Source organism: Penicillium citrinum (genome assembly GCF_028827155.1).
Source record: "Penicillium citrinum strain IBT 23319 chromosome Unknown utg000001l:1.0-4955037.0:1.0-4956770.0, whole genome shotgun sequence".
NCBI classification, from domain to species: Eukaryota; Fungi; Ascomycota; class Eurotiomycetes; order Eurotiales; family Aspergillaceae; genus Penicillium; species Penicillium citrinum.
In genome coordinates this window covers 2,743,163-2,764,705 of record NW_026622686.1, presented here as the reverse complement: position 1 = coordinate 2,764,705, position 21,543 = coordinate 2,743,163, and the positions used below count along the sequence as shown (strand labels likewise).

The 21,543-nt window shown below is 48.0% G+C and overlaps 8 protein-coding genes across 8 annotated transcripts; 4 read left to right on the top strand and 4 right to left on the bottom strand.

Moving 5' to 3' along the window:
- Positions 1–433: 433 nt before the first annotated feature.
- Positions 434–1,140, top strand: N7469_001032 (EF-hand superfamily Ca2+-modulated protein; the record flags this gene model as incomplete). The annotated part of the gene is made up of 2 exons (XM_056639952.1): positions 434–654; positions 774–1,140. The coding sequence occupies 2 exons, from the start codon at positions 434–436 to the stop codon at positions 1,138–1,140; spliced, it is 588 nt and encodes a 195-aa protein (XP_056505709.1).
- A 3,083-nt stretch (positions 1,141–4,223) lies between these two features.
- Positions 4,224–6,162, bottom strand: N7469_001031 (putative RNA annealing protein Yra1; the record flags this gene model as incomplete). Its single annotated transcript, XM_056639951.1, has 5 exons — positions 4,224–4,506; positions 4,562–4,632; positions 4,686–4,850; positions 5,868–5,897; positions 5,953–6,162. The coding sequence occupies 5 exons, from the start codon at positions 6,160–6,162 to the stop codon at positions 4,224–4,226; spliced, it is 759 nt and encodes a 252-aa protein (XP_056505708.1).
- A 771-nt stretch (positions 6,163–6,933) lies between these two features.
- On the bottom strand, positions 6,934–7,688 carry N7469_001030 (ESCRT-III subunit protein VPS24; the record flags this gene model as incomplete). The annotated part of the gene is made up of 2 exons (XM_056639950.1): positions 6,934–7,575; positions 7,641–7,688. 2 exons carry the CDS (start codon positions 7,686–7,688, stop codon positions 6,934–6,936), a joined length of 690 nt encoding a protein of 229 aa, XP_056505707.1.
- A 531-nt stretch (positions 7,689–8,219) lies between these two features.
- wos2 (Hsp90 cochaperone SBA1) lies at positions 8,220–9,225 on the top strand (the record flags this gene model as incomplete). Its single annotated transcript, XM_056639949.1, has 4 exons — positions 8,220–8,249; positions 8,450–8,775; positions 8,852–9,073; positions 9,163–9,225. Exons 1-4 carry the CDS (start codon positions 8,225–8,227, stop codon positions 9,223–9,225), a joined length of 636 nt encoding a protein of 211 aa, XP_056505706.1. The 5' UTR covers positions 8,220–8,224.
- A 954-nt stretch (positions 9,226–10,179) lies between these two features.
- N7469_001028 (translation machinery-associated protein TMA46) lies at positions 10,180–11,500 on the top strand (the record flags this gene model as incomplete). The annotated part of the gene is made up of 4 exons (XM_056639948.1): positions 10,180–10,236; positions 10,330–10,347; positions 10,442–10,992; positions 11,074–11,500. 4 exons carry the CDS (start codon positions 10,180–10,182, stop codon positions 11,498–11,500), a joined length of 1,053 nt encoding a protein of 350 aa, XP_056505705.1.
- Positions 11,501–12,102: 602 nt separating this feature from the next.
- N7469_001027 (FAD-dependent oxidoreductase) lies at positions 12,103–13,280 on the bottom strand (the record flags this gene model as incomplete). The annotated part of the gene is made up of 2 exons (XM_056639947.1): positions 12,103–12,533; positions 12,599–13,280. 2 exons carry the CDS (start codon positions 13,278–13,280, stop codon positions 12,103–12,105), a joined length of 1,113 nt encoding a protein of 370 aa, XP_056505704.1.
- Positions 13,281–13,895: 615 nt separating this feature from the next.
- N7469_001026 (uncharacterized protein) lies at positions 13,896–14,102 on the bottom strand (the record flags this gene model as incomplete). Its single annotated transcript, XM_056639946.1, has 1 exon — positions 13,896–14,102. The coding sequence occupies one exon, from the start codon at positions 14,100–14,102 to the stop codon at positions 13,896–13,898; it is 207 nt and encodes a 68-aa protein (XP_056505703.1).
- A 1,642-nt stretch (positions 14,103–15,744) lies between these two features.
- N7469_001025 (WD40 repeat domain-containing protein) lies at positions 15,745–20,879 on the top strand (the record flags this gene model as incomplete). The annotated part of the gene is made up of 7 exons (XM_056639945.1): positions 15,745–15,820; positions 15,879–16,073; positions 16,146–16,269; positions 16,330–16,510; positions 16,611–16,639; positions 16,711–17,489; positions 17,542–20,879. The coding sequence occupies 7 exons, from the start codon at positions 15,745–15,747 to the stop codon at positions 20,877–20,879; spliced, it is 4,722 nt and encodes a 1,573-aa protein (XP_056505702.1).
- Positions 20,880–21,543: the final 664 nt, after the last annotated feature.

Genomic DNA, 21,543 nt, shown 5'->3' with positions numbered 1-21,543 from the left:
ATTTCAATGTTTACTATATGAAAAAGGGGGGGGAAAAGGAAAACACACGCATTTTCTGCGGTTCGAACGAGCGCCGCATAAACTTCAACCTCATCTCCTACCTCAACGAATGATCTGTAAGGAATAAAAAAAACTGGTAGCTTCTCTTTGATTGAGCGTGTCATCCTTAGTGCAGGGGCCATGCTAATCTTCTCTGTATATTTTCATTTGACCAAATGTCCCGAAGGACATCGGAGTATCCTTAAAAGTGGTCCATATACCCGTCAAAGCACGTGATATATAGCTACTCCGCCGAGGCAGCGTCATCGCAATCAGCAATCATCTTCTTAGATCTTATCTGTTTACCGTCAACCACCACTCCGAGGCCTCACACCAAGAGAAATGGTACTTCGATGACCTATCCTATCCACCTATTCTCACAAAGCACATTCTAATGCCGAACAAACAGCCCCCAAAGAGGCGCAAAGCTCCCGCCAGCTCCTCCGCAGCTCCCAAGCGCGCGCGTCAATCGAAACTTGCTAAAGAGAATAACATCTCCGCTGAAGAGGAGAATGAAATCAAAGAAGTATTCCAGCTCTTCGCAGACTCCCACGAGGACTTCCCCGATGATAAAGAAGGCGTCATTCCCCGCGAAGATGTGCGCAAAGCAATGGTGTATGTTCCCCCTCACCTATCTTTGCTGGAGAGACCAGGAAGCATTGCTACCCTGTCGCATTGCTCTCTCTCTGCAAAATAATTAGCTTCATGGTCAGTGTTTAACCTATCCTGAATAGTGCCCTAGGCCTTCCTCCCTCAGACTCCACCGAACTCTCCGACATCCTCTCCGCCTTAGATCCAGCCTCAACCGGGTACATTCCCTACAGCCCATTCGTCTCCGTCGCAGCCGCGAAACTGCGCTCCCGCGATGACGACGCCCTTGTCGCTGAGGTAGATGATGCATATCAACTCTTTACGCGCGGTGCAAACGGGCCTATCTCACTTAATCACCTCCGGCGCATTGCGCGTGAGCTCAAGGAGGACTCTGTTGATGATGAATTGCTGAAGGATATGATTCTCGAGGCGAATGGGGGCGCTGGTCTTAGTGCTGGTGTTACTTTGGAACAATTCCATGATGTCATGACGCGTGCTGGTGTCTTTTAGATATGTGCGTTATCTATTGGCTACAGTCGGGTTCGCACGCCTTTGTACAGTTTCTTGATGGATATACGGGGTTTACTTGGTGTTTGGGCGGTATTTGCGATTGCAATTCTTAGCATAGCGTTGGGTTCATTTCTGAATTTGATTATTTATGGATTCTCGTACATACTACCATTGGCTTCCATGCCATTTTCATACAAAGACTAGTAACCTCTGGATCGGTGACACTATCGTTATTGATAGTCCGCCTAAGGTGGGCACAGCTTGAGTAATTCAGAGAACATATTCTACCAGGACAATAGAAGCTTATGTAGCATACTAGAAAGAAGATTATGTGGCCTTGTGTACAAGAACTACGTACTAAATAATATTGATTATTTCAGTCAGGAAGTGCTGAAGTTCTGCAGTCTTCCTCCGTACATTTTGATCAGTGCTTCGCAGTTGGCACAATGGTTCATAGACCATTTCCCCTAACGCATTTCCATCATACACATTATTCCTTACCTTCGGCATTTTTAGAGCAAGACCATGCACGGCGGTTGGATTGGGGCTATTGCTAACCAGCTTATCAGTATCTTTGATAGCTCAAGGGACTCGGATGCTTACCGATGTAATTTTACAAAGGGGATAGTCTCTGCACAATTTCCCAGCCAGACACCCTTGCCGTTTCGCATTTTTGTACAATTATTCATTGAGTACCCACTACGTTGCAATATAGAATCGTCGAGAAGGCTGTATCGGCTGTGCTTCACCGTGTGATCCCAAGTCCCGGTGTACACTGTGTTTCTTTGGGTTTTATAGCCTGCGCACGAGGCGCCTAGAAAAAAGCTTCCCTTTCCCATTCCTGTGCGATCCAGGTACACTGGATCATGAATGGACTTTTGGCCCAGAAGGCATGACACCATTGTTCAAACCTACCCATGAGAGGTATGTAAAAATTGTGTGGTGTTGCGCTTTTTGGGGCTGGATTGATGGATAAAAACGCGCCAATGAGGTTGAAGAGTCCTGCGAATGGGGTATTCTCGTAGAGAATAAGGTCAAGTAGGAACTTTGATGTTTTCATGACATCTATATCTGAAGCTCGAGTCCATTCGGGGTTATCAATACGTCTGATGGGCTGGAATGGCTCAAGATCACGATTTGATCCTATGAACGAGACGCCGTTGGGTAGACTAGTGCCACTCAAAATCATCAGATCGATCCATGTATAGCCAGCTGATTTTCAAGTAACAAAATTTATGGATCTCGTGGACCAATGTTCTGATTGATGGTCTCTTGCTGTATACGACATAATAGAAATGAGGATGATCCACGACATGGCGCATAAATGAAAGTATCTATGAGGTCTTAGTATCATATTTCATAATATATCTTCATTTTCAATTTTTGAAGCCATTATATTCTGGGGCAAGCACCTTTCGTGGATCCCAACTATACGCATCTTCTAGTACCAGTACTCCATTGAATCCCTTCAAAACCTCCCCCGCCGACGCCATGTTAGAGTTGTTGTGGTTCGAATTTCAGCAAGAATTAGAAATGCAGGTCCTTCAATGCGAATTTCCTCCGATGAAAAGTGACTGTGGCTTCAAGGTGTTCAAAAAAAAGGGGTACGTGGTGTTGGGCGTGAGAAAATCGAGGATATTGCCCATGCGTTCGAGGCTTCTATTATGCGATAGAGTGTCCCCCTTCACAGTCATCATATCAGGCAATACTCTAGTATTTGAGAATATTAACTAATATTTTCATAAAATAGGTATTTTATGAAAATATTGATGGATGGGTAGTATGAGATACGGATCAGCAATTTAAATTTCTGTATCATACTAAATCAATGACACAATTCGCCGATTTGCTCCAGAGTCTTTAACGGTAGTCCGAATGGTATATCATATTCCAGCATACGGCATATCTCATGGATTTCGTCATCCATCCCGTCCCAAACGTAGAATTTGTTACCAGATGCAAAAATGGATGTTGAGCGATCTTCGTACTCCATGATATGTCGTGCAGGACCAAGACCGTAAGCGTGCGCGACCTCGAGACCTCTTCCATCGGGCTCTTTCCATTCGAATTCGAATTCTCCTTTCCAACTACCTACACTCCAGCCGGGAGGCAGATTAAGTATCTGAAACCATTAGTGAGGTTCCCAATAAATAGGTTCAGGGATGGTCTTACTTCAGGGATATTAGAAGGTATCGCCGATTTTTTTCGCCGAGGGACTCTTTAGTTGAGCTCGATTCGGTCTGGAAAAACAGAGGCCAAGAATATTAAGTGAAATTGCCCGATATTTTGTGCTCTTGGTACTTACTGATGGCAAATTCTGACACTCAGATAGAGATCTGCGGCTTTTGGACAGAGGTTTGCGGCTTTTAGATAGAGACGGCTGGCTATTGGATGGAGTTATACAGCTTTTGCACAAAGGCATCTGATTTTTCGATGTATATGACTGTTTTTGGATAAAGGCATCTGGCTTTCGGATAGGCAAAAACAGCTTTGAGATCGTGATACGGGACTCTTGTATGGAGATATGATGATCAAGAATGACAAGTACAGCAGTGGGTCCTAGGAAGTCAGGGTGGAGCAAAAAGGTGTCTGTTGATCACGTGACCTGGTTCAGCGTGGCCGTACTGCATTGAAAAAGAGAGCCACAAATTAGGTGAATATAGACTTGGTTCGATTCGTTTTGATGTATGAATTAATGATTGGACTTAGTGCACATATAATTGGTTGTTTGTAAGCCGGCTACTACCCAGTTTACTGCCCTAAAGTAGGCAAATACTCATCCACCTTGATATTAAGGAAACATGGTTTGTTCATAATCGATTGGATGGCTTAATTGTAAATACATCCCATCACCCAGCCAAGTCAACCGCAGTTGCAATTTAATAAAAAAATTATAGTCCGGTGCTGAAAAGAAAAAAGCAAACCTGAATAGCAAACCCATGAAGAAGCAATAAAAGAGAGAAAAGCAGAAGATATGACCCGCGCATCGACTATCTAATCCCTCCAAGAAAAGGAAAAACCACGGCTCATCTCAATACCCACAAGCAATAGCAAGAAGGGGTAGTCACGATGCTACGAGGTGATTAAGAGATCTCAGCCATGCCAAGGTCTTCGCCTCCGTTGGCCTGGGGAGCAGCCCCGTTGGCGGGGGCGGGGGCCTGGGCAGGCGCATTCTCGTTTCCACCAGCGAAGTAATCGACCATCTCGGCATCAAGCTCCTCGACAGTCTTGGGCTTACCGCGGCCGGGGTTGCGGCCCTTGCGGCCCTTGCCGGCCCGGCCTTGACCCTTAGTTCGTTCGTTGGCGTTGGCCTTGTTTCCCTTAGCAGCCTTTGCAGCGGTAGCAGGCTTGGGCTGCGACTTCTGGCTATCAGGGCGTTAGCAGATGACCCTGTCTTCTCTTGAAAGTTACAAAAACTTACGCAACACGCTCTGTGAGGGGCTTAGGTGCCGGAGCAGCGGGGGCGTGGGAGGCATCGTAGACAACCTCAATCTAGTGGATTGTTAGTCTTGTTTGAAATCGCGCCAGAGTCCAATGTTCCCTACCTTCATGGGACGGCCATCGACGTGGAGGCCATTAAGCTCCTTGGCGGCCTTAGCGGCGGTGTCGGCCTTTCCGAAGATGATGGAGGCGATACCACGGCTGGTTCCGTTTTGGTTGTAGGTGAGCATCACCTTCTTGACAGGACCTGCAGATTTGGAGAAGTATTCCTATAGTGCAGACGATCAGTATGCTGCGTCCGGTAATTTAAGTTGCATCAACGGCTGTCGGATCTCGAATGAAAAAACAACGGACGGCGCAAACGAAGAGGACTGCAAGTATGATTGGGAGAGCACCAGCGAGCACACAGCGGCAAACAGTCGAATATGTCGTGTTCCAAAACCACAAAAATTGAATCTCATATCCATAACACGGGACCTTTCATGACAAATAGATACAATACCAATTTCCCTTCAATACCATAGAGCATGTCTTTAAACGATCCGCCAATTGGGCGCGGCAAGTCTTCGAACAACAAATGGTGACCCGCAGTGCTATCAGGAGTGCACAGCCTTGTCGCTTCCTTGGATAGCAAGGTACTTCACCCTGAGTTCTCATAATCACCCCCAGTTGAAAGGATTGTCGCGAATTGAAATGCTGTACAGGCTATCCTTCATGGTTCACAGCAGCGGGATTCACCCCAGAAAGCAGCAAACATGAAAGAAAGCTCAGAGTATCCCACTATTCAAGGTGCTCGAAATTTTTTTGCTCAATAATTGATGTCCACTGTGTCACTGATGCGCTCGCTGATACCCTCTCCAAAGCTCAAAACACGAGATAGGAATAGTATGAGCATGATGTCGAAATAGAAGGTGTATGATGGGGATATTAATCTCCCACCCTCGGCACAGTGCTCAGATGGCGAAGCAAGCGGATCACCTCTGGGAAGGGATCGACGCGAGCAACATTCATCTGGACATCCTTGGTGACAATGCTTCCACTTCCTGCTTCGCAATACGCCAGCCAGTAGGTAAAGAGAGAGGAAAGGAGAGAGAGATAGATCCTTGCAGAAGCATAGCGGAAGGAGCGTTTGTCTGTGCCGGGCGCGCACTTGGCGACTTTCACACCAGGAAGGTACGGAGGGACATAACAGGTCGGACATGCGAGTCGAAGTCGTTTGCACCTCGAATGAGTTCGAAAGCAAGATGGCGATCAAAGCCAAGGCGAAGGCCTTTAGATCAACATACCTTGATATTGGCCTCAGACACATCGGACGGCTGGATAAGTTAGTAAATATTGAATTAACATAGGGTAAGTAAAAATGGAGCTTACCAGTCCGCTCACGATGATCTTGCTGGAGGCAGCAGGGGCTGCCGGGGTTGGGTGAGCGACCTTCGCAGGAGCCTTAGGGGCTCTGGAAGACTTCTTCACTCCACCGACGGTGGCGGCCTTAGCAGCGGAGCGACGGTTGCCACGACGGCGAGCATTCTGGCGGCGGTTGCCGACGAGGTCATCCAGTGATTTGTCTAAGTTGGCAGACATGATGAATTTCTTGTTTGGGAGAAAGAAATATGGTTGGGCTGGCGATTTGCACGGATAGGAGAAGTCGCGAAACGGACGCGTTGGCGAAATCGGATGCGCCGCTTGAGAAGAGGGCGGCGGAAAAGGATAGAAGAGTTGATAAAAGTGATAGGCGCAACCAACTGGAATCTTTTCCCTTTGGATGAACGGCTCCAAGATAGAAGAAAAGAGATGGGAGATGACAGATGGGAGTCAGATGGAAGACGAGGGAAGGGGAGAGAGGCGACCGATGGGGGCCACTGCTAGCCACAGCGGAGCTAACCGCTTTGGGAGTCGGGCAGCCCGTTTTGGCTGTTTGCATCGAGGCTGAGCTGACTGCTTTTTATATGGAACGATTAATTATAACTCCACGTACGGAGTAGATAGTAAGATATATCGGTTGATTGAGAAGTGGATTATGGTGTGTATTAATGGGTACTATAGGAGAATTATCTTATAGGGACAGTATATTTACAGATATGCAGCCTACATAATGGGAGGTATTTACTGGTAACTATAGGGCAATGTATTACGAACTATGAATACGATATGACGATGGAGAGAATATTGAAACAGAATGATAGTAGAATTACTTTATTCATTCTATATGAGGTCCAGCCCGCGAAGAAATTCACTAGCACCCGCCAAACTCCTGCCAATGGGAATAAGGATCAAAAACAAATACTATGGGAAGGAAAAGACTAGGCAATATGACGTGGATAATGTGCTGATAGCCCCAGCCAAACTATACCATCAACTCTTGAGTGCCTCCAGACGACCCCGCATCTCGTTGAGGGTCTTCTCTTGGTCGTCGAACTCGGGCTCTTCGGCAACTGGTGTCTCGTCCGCAATGGGCTCTGTGGGCTTTGCAGGTGCCTGTGAGAGTTTGCCCTGCAAGACCTCCTGTAAGATCTTGTCCACCTCCTCTTCTGCCTCGTCTTCTTCGTCCTCCAGTAGTTCATCGTTGGGAAGGGCATCATCGATGACTTCTTCGATAATACCAGCTCGAACCAGTTCGGTCGACAATTGATGCATCGTAGACGACAATTCTGGTAACCGAACCAAGGTGTTGACATCTTTCATGATTCCCGTAGACTTTTGGAGACTGCCTTGGATCTTGCGTACGGAAAAGGCTTCGTTCACTTGCATACCAACACTTTGTAACTGTGCCCTGCTTGTATTCAAGCGAGTGGTTTGTTTCCGAATCCTCATCAGCTCTCGCGCAAAGGTCTTTGTTTCAGTCATTGCCTGCTTCGCCTGTGACGGGTTTCGCTGCGCTCGTTTGGACGAACTAATAATGTATTGTCGGGTTTTGGTATCGAGAGTTTTCAGATGCGCAAGGTCGCGGTCTAGTTGTCTAGTATTTGCGCGTATGAGGGCATTGCATTTTCTCATCTGGTCGAGTGCATTGTCGTTAGCGAGTTGGTACTAATGTTGCCACATTGTGAAAAATGACTTACCTGAACCTGGGGATCAGGCCCAAAAAACACAGCCTTTAAAGTTTCCATGGCTGAGGGAATTTGTATGGTTTCAGTTGTAGTAGATACAAAAAAAATACTCGGCCCTATGTTTCCAAAAGGCCTATAGCGATCGACCTGCCGGTAGAGGTTGTAGACTCAACGTGGGGTGATGAGTGATATGGCAAGGTGCATTGTCCACTCTGCGATCAGCGAGAAAGGGGCGGAGAGACAGGTTATGAATTCCAGAATATGAGTCTCTAATGAAGCCAGGCTGGTCCACCAGTCTGCTTGATCTGCTTTCGGTTGCGTCTTATCAGCTGGATGATGTCTGCGTGGAGGGGGAACTTGTTCTTAGTCATCTGACACCTCACACCTCAGGCTCTAAAGTTAAAGCAAACAAGGCAAACAGAGTGTCAGTCTTCCAGTACCTTCTAGCAGCGTGAATGCGGGCGGCATGTGCCTTTCAAGCTGCTCCTCCTCCTCAACACCACTAACTCCATCTTCCATCTCTTCCTCAAGTTTTCTTTCCTCCTCCATCTCTCACTTACCTCCACAATCTTCCTATTCTCCCAATCTCCACCAAAATGCCTGACTCCGTCCACCCCGAGGGTACGTTTATGATAGCTCGACTTCCCCGCTTCCAAACAGCCCGGCCCAGCACAATTTGCGCGATAGCCCTGCTGGGACGTTACCTGATTGTCTGGGCCATCCCGGGTTGGAACCTGAAACTTGATAGCTCCAAAATCTGCAATTCATGTTTTTTTGAAAATTTACTGTAGCTAACTGATATTTTTTCTTTGTTGTTTCAGTTACCTGGGCCCAGCGTTCTTCCGACTCAGAGCCCGAGCGCAACTACCTCTACGTGAACCTGAAGACTCCCGATGTCCCCAAGGCTGATGCTAAGCTGAGCATCACCGCCAACAATGTCTCTTTCACCGGTCCCTCCGGCAAGGGTGTCACATACTCTGTCTCTCTTGACCTCTACGGCGAGATCGACCCTGAGAACAGCAAGGTCAACCACACCGACCGTGAAGTCGAGCTTGTCCTGCGCAAGAAGGAGCTCAAGATGGAGTACTGGCCTCGTCTTCTTAAGGACTCCAAGAAGGTCCACTTCCTCAAGACCGACTTCGACAAGGTAAGACATGCATCATTATGAAGAAGCGGGGTAAAGCCCAGCAATTGTCGACGATTTTCTGACCAACCATTTGCAGTGGGTGGATGAGGATGAGCAGGATGAGGCTGCTGAGGATGACTATGCCAACAACTTCGGTGGCTTCGGTGGTGCCGGCGGCGATGAGGGTGGTCTGAGCAACATTGACTTCTCCAAGCTCGGCGGCATGGGTGGTGCCGGTGGCATGCCCGACCTGAGCGCTTTGGCTGGTGCTGCAGGCGGTGCTGGAGCTGGCGAGGGTGAGGATGAGGGTGATGACGAGGTGAGTGATCAACTTCCACTTTTTGATTCTTGCAATAGGAGAACAAAATCTTGCAACTCAGAATTGCCCTTGCTAACGAATGTGAATAGGAGGAACTCCCTGAGCTTGAGGAGGCCGACCAAAAGGGTGCCAAGATCCAGGAGGTCTCTTAATTGTCTGAATTATAACTCTTCTCCTCCCTCCCTCTCTCTCTCTCTTCTTCTCTCTCCATCTTTCTATCTCTCTACCGAAGTTATGACGACCAGAAATGAAAAATACGGGTGCTTTTTTGAGGCGCCAGTGGGACGGTGCGCCGGAGATTTTGGTTTGCTTTAAATTTGCCGATTGTTAGTAGAGCACAGCGCAGCGACTAGGCTCAGTTTTGCTACTAGCGATAGCTTAGCCATGCTAGTATACATGGGTAGGTCACGATCTTTCGGAGCCTTCCAAACGAATGAATGCGGTGCCTATGTTCAATTTCTGTAGACCTATTATCATTAGTGAATGCCATAAGAGTATCATCTTACAAGGTTATATATTCTACTATGTAGTTTTGTCTTTTGCATACTTATGTATCGTAGTCGATAAATATCTGAATCTGTTGGCTATGATATAATTCATCCACCGCAGTTAGGGTTCTGCCTCCACCGCGCACTGTGCGCCCACTTGGGAGCGATGACGCAAGGCAACCGAGTCACCAAAAGATCTTTTATTCACATTAATATGGCTGTATAATTATTCATGACTTGGTGTATAATTTAATATTCTGTACTCTTATTTCAGTATTATCTATAAAACTTGACTCCTCTACACTTCTAGTCACGCGATCCTCGTTGTTCTCAAATTTATACTTAGCCCTTCGTCATTGGTCAGTGCCCAATTCTGCCGCCACACTTACCCATTCCCCTCTGGAACGATTTTGTGGAGGCTCCTTCACTTCTCTCTTTTTTCCAACCAACTCACCTCTCATCCTCCACTACGCATCTGGCCCCTTCTGTCTTTCTTTTGGGTTGCATATCAGCGTTTGCTTTCCAATTATTATACTTCTCGCACATAGAGTGCATTTACTCCATTTCTAACGCTCCCGTCAAACCTTTTCCACAAATCCTGTAGGCAGACTCGTCATCATGCCTCCTAAGAAGGCCGACCAGCCTAAGAAGAAGAAGGCCACCGTCGATGATAAGGTGAGTTCTCCGCGCTCAAATATTTCTTCACGCGCGAAGAGAAAGAAAAATCAAAGAATTCAAAGAAGCACATATACTAATTTCCCACCTTAGACCTTTGGCATGAAAAACGTACGTCAAAAAGCCTGATCGACTTCCCCCCCACCGCGCAACGCAACGTCAACCCCCGCTTTCCAATAACGACAATCGCTAATTCTCACTACAGAAAAAAGGTGGTGCCGCCAAGAAACAGATTCAACAACTTCAAGCACAATCGGCCTCTAACAAGACTCCGGATGACAAGCGCAAAGCGGCCGAGAAAGCCAGACTTGCCGCTGATAAGAAGGCCGCCGAGGACGCCAAGAGGGAGGCTGCAGAGCTCTTCAAGCCTGTACAGGTACAAAAAGTGCCCTTTGGTGTCGATCCCAAGACTGTTCTGTGTCTTTTCCACAAGAAGGGTGGTTGTGAAAAGGGTCGCAAGTGCAAGTTCAGTCATGACTTGAACATCGAGCGCAAGGCTGCTAAGAAGGACTTGTATACCGATTCTCGTGATGAAAAGGAGGCGGCTGAGGAGACGAAGAAGGCCGATGATATGGCAGATTGGGATGAGGAGAAGTTGCGCAGTGTTGTGCTCAGCAAGCACGGAAACCCTCGTACGACTACCGACAAGGTCTGCAAATACTTTATCGAGGCTGTGGAGAACCAGAAGTATGGATGGTTCTGGACTTGCCCGAATGGAGGTGATAAGTGCATGTATAAGCACAGCTTGCCGCCAGGGTACGTGAAAAAAAATTCCCCCCTTCACAAGAAGGACTTATTACCACTGTTCACAATACAGAAGGCTGACATTCCAAACAGATTCGTCCTGAAAACTAAGGAGCAGAAGGCGGCCGAGAAGGCATTGATGGACAAGTCGCCACTCAATACTCTCACTTTGGAAGACTGGTTGGAGTCTGAACGTCATAAGTTGACTGGCACTCTGACACCAGTTACTCCCGAGTCATTCGCCAAGTGGAAGAAGGAGCGTGTTAGCAAGAAGGCCGCTGAGCAAGAGGCCCAGAAGGCTAAGGATGCCACTGGTCGTGCCATGTTCGAGGATGGCGGCTGGAAGGAGGAGGATGAGAGCAGTGATGAGGAAGACGAGTTCGCTGATTTGGTGGAGCAGATGAAGCAAACCCAATTGGAGAAGGATCAGAGGAACAGAGAAGAATTCCTGGAGAGGACTGGCCAGGAGCTACCACCCACGATGGACGCAAATGCGATCGCCCAGGAGGCGACGGGTTGATTACCATCGTTGTCCCATGAGACTACTTTACTGGGTCTCTAGGCTCTTTTCCCGGCTGGATTTTGGAAATCGACTTGGTCAGTCCGGTCCGTTCTGATGGATTCAGATATCCATAGGAAGGGGGCAAGATCTTGCCGCAAGGATCAGTCTAGCCTGATGCTCAGATAGAGTATTGGCGATTGCAGGCATAGTTTTGCCATGTCTATAGAGATCCGATCAATCACTTCGTTCATTCGGTTATGAGAACTTGGATGTGCTCAGGTGATTGGCTACGGGGAGTACAGGCTTTGGATTCTGTTATATGCGACGGAAGAATTAACGATCTGATATCTTGTTATGGCAGCTTGCTTGGGGTAGCAAAAAGTCCGTTCCTTTGCAGTGTTTGCATGAGTTAATGCGATGATTCCCATTGGGTTACAGTCCCAGTTTCATTTTCTTCATCCTTTCAGAATTTTAAGTCGGTCTAAATTGTACATCATGATATCGTAGTGTTTCATCACCTGCCAGTGACACTTGGAGAGAACATGATCCTACCCTATCAACTTTGCTTTGATTATGAATTTCAATGTAATCTATCAGGTATACAGTATTCTGAGGTATATCTACAAAGCTGCCTTCGCACGCAGCAATCCATTTTCCAGCATCAATTCTACAGTATCCTCTGCAACACCCTGAGAAATCTCAAAGCCTCGCCCACCAGCCCCATATGCATGGACTAAGCTCTTCCCACCAGCTAACTTCTCCAACTCCAGTCGCATGCCCCCTTCCCGAGCAGGTCGGCGTCCCACGATATCGCGAATAACATCGAACTGACCCTTATTCTCGGGCGTGAAGGGAAACCATTTACTCGCGTTGGAAAGAAGTTTGGCTCGTATTTCGGGGGACGGATTGGGGTCCCATTCATGGGGCTGTTTAGTACCGCCGATGATGGTGCCTCCATCTAGTGGACGAGGAATGCAAAAAGACCAAGATCCGTCTTCGTTCTGGCGGGTGATGGTGGCAGAGACTGAGTTACGGACTAGACATGTTTGACCTGTTACATAACCATTAATGAATGTTCTCTCGTGATAACATGTATTGAATAATATATAGACATACCTCTGATGATGAACGATTTGCGGTCGTCAAACCCCAACCCCGAGCAATTCACTACCATCCTTACATTTCGTCCAAGAGAAAATGCCTCGTTCACATTGGTTAGGGTATAAGACTTTTTCTGACCACCTTTTAAAATGAATTTCCGGAGCAAATGCGCACAGTATACCGGGGAATTTATCACATATGTCTTGTACTCGACTCCCCATTTCACTCCGGCGGGTAGTTCCTCCTTCGTTTGATGACGAAAGTCATCTAGATGAGTATAAACATTGCGCACAGATTGCTCGTCCAAGTATTCCGCCGGTGGTGCCTCAAGATGTTCCACGCCTTTGACAAATTTAACTCCGGCCCCGGGCTCATCAATCACCACTCGCTTGAGATGGTCATATGTTCGTCGCGCTTGACTTGCTTCTCGCAGTGCTTGTGCAGATGAACCTGGTACCGGACGATAGTGGGCTCCAGCCCAAGGCGAAGCATAATTCACCGATTCATTGGAGGGAAAGTCTCTCGCTATGAGAAGTAAGGATTGTGAGGGGGTAAGATGTTGTTGGATAGAGAGAGCAGTTGACAGGCCAATGACACCGGCGCTAGAATTCGATGTTAGCAAGAGAATATTCTTGTCTTTTGTTGCTTCATGGATGTATACTTGCCCTACTACAACAATTGTTTCTGTATCGTTCATGGTGTACAATTGCAGTGTAGCCCAGTCCAAGTGGTGAGTGAGTCAAAAGTGAATCTGCGGGGAAGATAAGCCCCCGCCGTTTTTTGTCAGATGATTCGCAGCAGATGCGACATTTGGTGGACCTGCAGTTCATCCAGAATGATGGGAACGAAGTGTGTGGTTAATTAATAAGTAGTAATGCATAACTATTTGGTATATAATTTGAAGTAAAGATGTAGGATTAATTATATGTTCAAATATACCAACTATACTAGTGTGCTAGTATACTGGTGACTAACTATGTAGTTATACATAACTACATGAACGTTCCTAAATGGCGGTGATCACACGTCGTGCAAAATCTGCATCTTCATCTCCACTGTCAGGTTCAGTTGTGAACTCTTCGTGTCTGTCAATATTATCACGACGGGCCCAAGCTCCTACAGCAACGCAGCAAAAATGTGCCTGATGTGCATGGGAAACCAGGCACATCATCACACCATCACATCACACAGAAATAAGGAACGGATAGGAGTTCCTGGTTTGTGCCCAGATGAGCTCTTGAGTTCATCTTGGGGTCACAGAAATATGAAAAAAGGAGGTAGAGTTATGGGTACTCTATATTTTTCCTGAGATTCAAATATCAAGAAGTGCAGAAAGAAGCAAAACACTAGGATCGGCACGACGTCCATCGCATGAAACACCCGCGACGGAACGGCCAGAATTCTCCGCAACAATGATGGGCTCCACTGATTCCACCAGCACTGTTCTCGGTTTGTTTTCCAGGGCCTGACCCTTGGCAAGCCTTGTTGCCTCTCTCTCTCTCTCTCTCTCTCTCTCCATTTTCTGAGAAATATTCAATCAGCACCAGGGATTGGCTGCCCGATATGCTGTAGGCGCCGAGGGATCAGCAGTGATGAAGATGTGATTGGACGAGAGGAGGTGATGAAGGTGCAGCTTGTCAAAACCACACTGCACGGATCCTCGTCACATCATGTGTCTCAGAACATTCACGGTTTTTTGCATTCTTTCGCTTCGAAGTGTTCTTCTTATGAGATATAGAGAAAATGGAAGCAAGCAAGGCGGAGAAGGAGAGGAGAGAGCAACTCATAGGAATGGTGACTTGCACTCCTTCGAAAGAACTATATACTATTCTATCTTCAGCAATCAACAACAGACCCCAACCAGCATCACCTTTCTACTGGTGCAGATGTGCAGACTCGTGCCAGACCCACTCGTCCGACGATGAGGGTTCCCGTCTGTGATTCGGGAGCTTCCTGCATCGATCTAAACCCATACCCTTTTTTGCATTCACTCTTCTGCTTTCTCGTTGGTGCGCGTTCACAGCACCAGAGCCACGCTGCCCCAGCCACCCAAGGCTCGATCTCACCGTCTCCGCTAATGATGTGATGCTGCAGTCTTTCGATCCTGGGAACGGTGGTTAGAGTGGATGCTTGGAGTGCTCGGTCGCTTCTCAAGTTGCGCACTGTATGGCCAGTTGTGAAATGAAGCGCCTTGCTCTTTTGTACCGGGCGCCAACCCCGATTGCTCGATGGCTGGAGATACGGATCGTCTGTCCTAAAAGTCCATTTCGAAAAATAGGAGAACTTTGCTTCTGTCCTACCAGCTGTCAGATCAATCCCCTAGTCACATCCTGGCTCCACGTACAGGAAGTCGCGCCAGCTCTTTTATATTGCCTTCCCAGTATACAGCGAATATAGATAGTACTTTAGTACTTAGGGCAAAGGTCTCCCCCCGTCACTCTCTCTCCACCCCGCGTCCTGTGTTTCTGTCACAAACTTAAGCCCCCTCGACACTAATCATTTAGGAATGTGATGGAAATTGTATGTAAAGCTGGGAAATAGGGGGACAAGAAAAGAAAAGAAGAAAAAAAAAGCCCCAAAGTCATCTGATCCTGGTTCCTTCAAGTATCCATCTCGGATACCTCCATCATCTCCATACTACCCTCGTCTGTTCTGCTGTCTGCTACCCCATTCTCACCTGGTCGCATATCACCTCGCAGCTGGTTTTTGCCTTATTAGGGTCCTGATCATCGCTCCAGCTTGCCCGCTCAATTCAACTGCAGGCACTAAAATCGTGAGGCGTTTCTCGTCCCAAATGCTCGGTGCCGTCCTAGCAATTCCCTTCTCTTTGCCTTGAGCGGTGCCAACAGGGTCGTGGCCGATTAGTAACTTGCCCCTCTGGAGCTGGTCAGGTTCGTGATACTTTTCCCTTTTTTTTGCTATCTTTTTCTTTTTCAATCATTATTTGTGAATCCTCTGCCATCTCAAAAGTCACTGGCTTTGGGACTGTCCAAGTAGGGTTATGAGCAGTGCTTAGAAAGCTTGCCCTACTGCGGATTCCAATCCCTTTCCCCCGCATGCTCGGCACTGGCATCAAAAAAAATCAAGAAGAGAGAATGGTGGAATTAATATGGAATAGAAACTTGCTGCCAGAATCGCGACCCTCGAAGACCGTAAAAACAATGGCACCGCAGCCAGCCACCGAAGCTCGTTTCGAGGCTTGCGCCTCGACGGCGTCATTATTCCTCTATGCCCAAGGCTCGACAATTTTATGTCTCCACCATGATACACTAGCAATTGAGCGACGATTTACCAGTCACCAAGAAAAAAATCGATTTCATTTCGGTCGATAATGTGAGCGAACGTGGCGCAGGAAGATTGGTCGTGAGCTATGATGTTGGCCAAACAGCCATTGTATGGGATATTTTTACTGGCACGGAGATTGCACGATTTGCTTCTTTTGAGCATCTGCGTGTTGTGTCATGGATGCGGAATGGAAATGTTGCATTTGGTATGAAGTTTTTTGCGTCGGCTGGTTTCCGAGTTAATTGATTTTGTTTGTACTGATGGACGTGGAACACAGGTAATGGGAAAGGCGAAGTCATTCTATTCGAACCCCCAACTTCAGAGCATATCTCTGCGCGCACGATTTTCGATCCTATCACAGCTCTTGCACCGGCTACTGATTGCCGTACTTACGCCATTGGGTATGTTTCATCGACGTTCGATTCAGCTTTGCGATACAATTAATCTTATTTCATCATTAGATACCAAAATGGATCAATATTGATCGCCAATCTTCTTCCTCAATTCACGATTCTTCATACTCTGACTACTTCACGCGGGCCCTCTCCCGTCATTTCACTCGCCTGGCATGCCTCTTCCTCGAAACAAAAATCAGACATGCTAGCAACTCAGGCCTCCAATGGCGACTTGAGGGTCTGGAGCGTAGCAAAGCCCCCCCGGAAAAGAGTCTCCTAGGGTCATTCGGGTGCTGAAACGGTCAGATTCAAGTTCTGCTGATCCCAAATGGATGTCATGGTCCAAGAATGGTCGAATTGTGCAGTATCTAGAAGGGTGAGCTTTTCCCATTTCAACTTGAAAACACCCTGGAAGTTGCTGGGGAGCTAACGTGAATCCCACTACAGTGAAACTTGGTCGTGGGATGTGAGAACTAAGCATGTCACTTATGAGCCAATCCCTACAGTAGATGGAGTACGAGGTCTCGCAAGTTATGGGCCAACTGCCACACTATTCACTCTTGGACCCCAGGAAACCGTGCAACAATATGACCTGGACAATCCAGCAATGGTTGCAAACGTGCAACATCTCCCGTTAGCTTCCCGATCAGTGGCATCAGAAGGAAGTCGATCACGGACAAAATCCCCGAGGCGTTTACAAGATGCCCCACAAATTCGAGAACGAGGTTCTGGAAGACGAACGCCGTTCGAGACCAATGGAATTGACAGTTCCAAACAACAAAGATCGGACATTGTTAGTCCTGCTTCATCAAGAAGTCGAACGGAATCCGTTAGCTCCAAAGCCTCCTCTGGGAGATACAAAGTTGAGCGACCATTCTCACCTCCAAGTCGATCTGGTCAGAGCGGTACTTCTTTCTCCATGACATCTATTGGCCGAGACACTCCACAACCGTCCGCTACTTATCCTTATGCTTCATCAGTGTCAATGTCTTCAGTAAAGAGTTCCCGAGTCGAGTCTCGACTACGAAACGAAGTCCATATGAGCCCTGCAGAGAAGAATGTTGTCGATTTATTTCCCTTCATCCGTGCACGGCTCAATGATGTGCCTTATAAATCACAGCCGACTTTCGACGAAAACCATTTGACGCCCGAAGATTTGCGACAGCAAATGTTAAATATTGTTTTTGGTTGGGAAGGTGATACCCAGGATCTTATTAGAGATGAGTGTATGTTCATATGCTATCTGGAGACTGGTTTACTCGCTAACAAGATATTCAGTGTCTCGACATGCACCAGAAAGCCAAAGCGCAGTTCTTTTGGCACAGTGGCTAGGCGAGACTGATACAGATCAAATGGCTAGCATGATTGCACCAGGACAAGTGACTGGTTTTGACTGGATGGTTCTGGCACTGAGTCAAATGAGTCGTCAAGCGCAGGCGAACAAAGTTGGCCAGGCCTTTGTACAAAAGCTGCTAGAGATTGGAGATGTCCATACTGCAGCATCTATTCTGTTGGGCCTCGGTGACATCAACGATGCTATTGAGGTCTATGTATCTCGTAATCATTTTATGGAAGCAATTCTCATGACATGTCTTTTCCTGCCATCAGATTGGCAAAGACAGTCATATCTTGTCCGTCGATGGGGAGAGTATGTGGTATCTCATTCTCAGCAACAACTCGCCATCAGATGCTTCATGTGTACTGGCGCAGAACCTACCGAGCCATGGACCTCCCCGGCTGCTCAACAAGCTGCTTCATTTGCAGAAGTCATCAGAGGAAAATCACCACTCGCCTCTCCCGAACCACCTCAGCCTCTCAGCGCAAGCCTACTTGCGCCTCCTCCAGCTCGTCCCCGGTCATCGTCTAATCAACAACGACAAGCGGGTAAAGGGCCTGCTCTCAAGCTGATCACATCCTTCGACTCACAACCGAGCAACCGCTTCAAATTCCCTGGATTGAAGTCTGATGATCGAACACCAACTAATGCGCCTGGCGTTACCCCAATTGCGGAATCTGCTGTGGCCGACTCAGCCCTGTCTCCTGGTGGCTTTGGATCTTACAAGCTCAACAATATTCAAAGCTTGAGCCAGGCTATGACTTCACGTACAAACACACCTTCTTTCAACCGTCGCCGTCTACCTTCCATCGGAGAAACTCCAGTCGATGTCCACCCGCCATCATTTTCCCGATCAGGCTCTTGCAACAATACGAGTGGCTACGGCTCGACGTCAGAGAATGAAGATGTAAGTGGTCATGAGCAGAGTCAGGATGAACAAGGAGACGGTGGCCTATTGCTTTCAGCAACCGTATACAACCCTGGACAGGATTCATTAAAGCCGAGTCCTCAGACTGCCGTACAAGCATCGGACAAATTTGCATCTATCAAAGGCCTTCCATCGCCCGCCGCTGGTGTTTTCGAAGCCTTGAAAGATCATTCGGATCTTCGAAACGGCTCGCGTGACCGAAAGCCAGACGGTCTTCAAATTGAACTTGTTCAAGCACAAGAAGGTCAGCCAGATGGTCATGAACGCTCGGGTCTACTTCATAGCGCAAAGAGCGCACATAGTTACGCTTCAACAGCTAAGAGTCCTAGCGTCAGTGGTCGGAGCATTGATCAGTATATCAGCAGTCTAGATGAAGCAAACTACCATGCACGGAGACATCACGGCCACCGTTCAAATGGGCGTGGTAGAAGGAACACCGACGAAACTGCCAGTCAAAGCTCACGCATACATCACTCCCGTGAGGCGTCCCAGGAAACTCGAGGTCGGAACGAGCGCAGATATATACAACCAGCCAAGCGTTCACCTTCCTCTCCAGTCCCTATGTCCCCCGAAGAACTGGCTCAATACAACGTTCCAGATGCCGAGAAACCCAAGGAGCCAAGGAAGAAGTCACGTTCTCGCGCGAGGAGCTCTAGCAAGATGCGAAAGGCAGGATCGCGCAGTCGTCAACGCTCATCAAGCCGGCACACGGCCAATCGTGCAGGACAGGAAACTTCTTCTCGTGGTCGTAGTACTGATCGTCATGGATCTGCTGTTCGATCACCATCTTCACCGCTTCCCATGTCGTTACCTATGACGCTTCCCAATCATGAGCCTGCCAAATCGAATGAAGCCGAAGACCCACTACGCATTGTTGCGGGTAATCGTGAAAGACTTCGTTCTCAGCACCGGAGCGCCAGTCGTCGTCGTGCAGAGAAAGGAACAGGTTCTCGAGTGGAAGGGTCCATGGAGCCTAGGCATCGGCCTTCCTACAGCCAGCCAGAAATTCGACAACTTCCGGAGCCAGAAACCCCCGTCGATTCCACAGGGCTCGAGTTGTTGAGCAGCAAAACATTTGGTCAAGAAAATACTTTAGTTCCACAAGATAATCAGGACATGCATAATGGCGAGGTTGCTGCTGCTGCTGCTACCGCGTCGGCCGCTGATTACGACGATGAAGCCCAGGATATAGTGTCCCCCATCGTATCGCCCTCGACACCATTCGTTAGCCTGGCTGAAAGAAAGAGACGAGAATTGGCAGCCGCAGAACTAGAAGCGCGCCGACTTTCACTTGCACGTAACCCATCTGCACCCAATATCCCGTTCCCGGGGGATCTTCAGTCCGCTCGAAGCCCTGGCCCTGTTCGAAGTCCAGTGGAAAGCCCACCTCTATTCTCCGGCAATTCTTACTTCCCACGAGTCCCATCCCGAAACAATATCCTTCCAAGCAAGCAATCACCGGAATATCAAAGCGGATCAGACTCCAGTTCTGGCCGATCTGGCCGATCTGGTCCTCCTTTGGGACTTCCAGCAACGCCACGAGCAATGAGACACCCCAAATATGGCGGCAATGGTATCGAACAAGAGCGTCCACCTTCAGTGCCCGCGCTACCCACAGACCCCTCTGGTGCTGTCCTCCTATCTGATGCAAGATACCAAGGCGAAGCAGAAAGAATCGGCCGATCAATGTCAGTGCCCATGCCAGAAGGTCAATATACGACTCCGGCACCAGTTCCAATGGACATCCCAATGCATCCGCGCTTCAACCCTAATCTCCCCAGAAGTCGCTCAAACAGCCGAAGCCGCAACATAGGTCACCGACGCACGAGTTCCGGAGGATATGTCTCTGGTACTTCTCCAAGCGTCACAGTGAGCATCGAGGAGACAATCGAGAATGCAATGCAAAGAAGACCTTCGGCATCCTACGTCGAAACCATCCCTCCACCACCTCCACCCCCGATCCTGCCAGAACTCCAACATCTAAATACACCCCCTCCTCCGCCTCCAATGCCTGGATACCATGAAGCAGTCTCGCCTCGCGAGTCCTCCGCTACTATTGACGTCGCGATTGATAATGTCGATATAGCCAACTTACTCCCTCGTGCAATGACGGCTGCACCTACATTAAACGCAAATGAGGCTCGTCAAAGTATCGGCCGCCGAATGTCTTTCGATCATCGGCGTAATCGTAGCTCCAATGAGAGCTTCACCAATAAGTTACGCAGCCTTACTCGCATGCGCAGTAACAGTCGCAGTGTGGAGCCGTGGTCAACTAACCACGACCATCATGATATGCCATATGAAAGTGTGCAACCGCATACCCTGGCCCCAGGACAGAGCTACGGAATCTGATCAAGTAGCACCTGATGAATTGCGAATGCTATCTCTTTGATGTTTCTTGTCCTATTTTTTATGATGCCCAGCCTTGAATCACGCCTTCTCTGTTTCCCCTTTTACCCCAATAGCGTTACAACATTGTGCTGTTCATTTTCTTCCCTATATCTACCCTGTTACTCATTTATACCCACCCTCGCTAGCTAGTTCATGTTTGCTACCTATTCCCTTTTCTCCAAATCCCCATTATGCAAATTGTTTTTTCCTTTCGAGTTGTGCTTGGTAGATCCTTGAGGGGCCTCGAATTCTTCTTGTCGTGGGCGCTTGGCTCGGTGCCACAAATCGCCTGTGATGATCACTGAAACAAGTATACCTAAACCTGGCTAAAGGTACAAACAACCAAACCGAGCCATTTCAATCGGAAAATCATTAATCGGCATGTCGACCCAGCCTCTAGGGCTGAATTGGGAAATTTGGACCACGATCAACAGAAGGTTAAATTAGAAGACCAACGCAAGTTTTCGGGATGATACGAGTATCTAGTATCTACCATGCTGATGGCAGATGCGAATCAGAAGTTCAGTCTACGAACATGAAGAATGATGTAGCTCTGGGTGTTTGGCCGGAGAATAATCTTTCTAGAGTGGTAATCAAAATAGCCAGGACCAACAATTTTATTTTC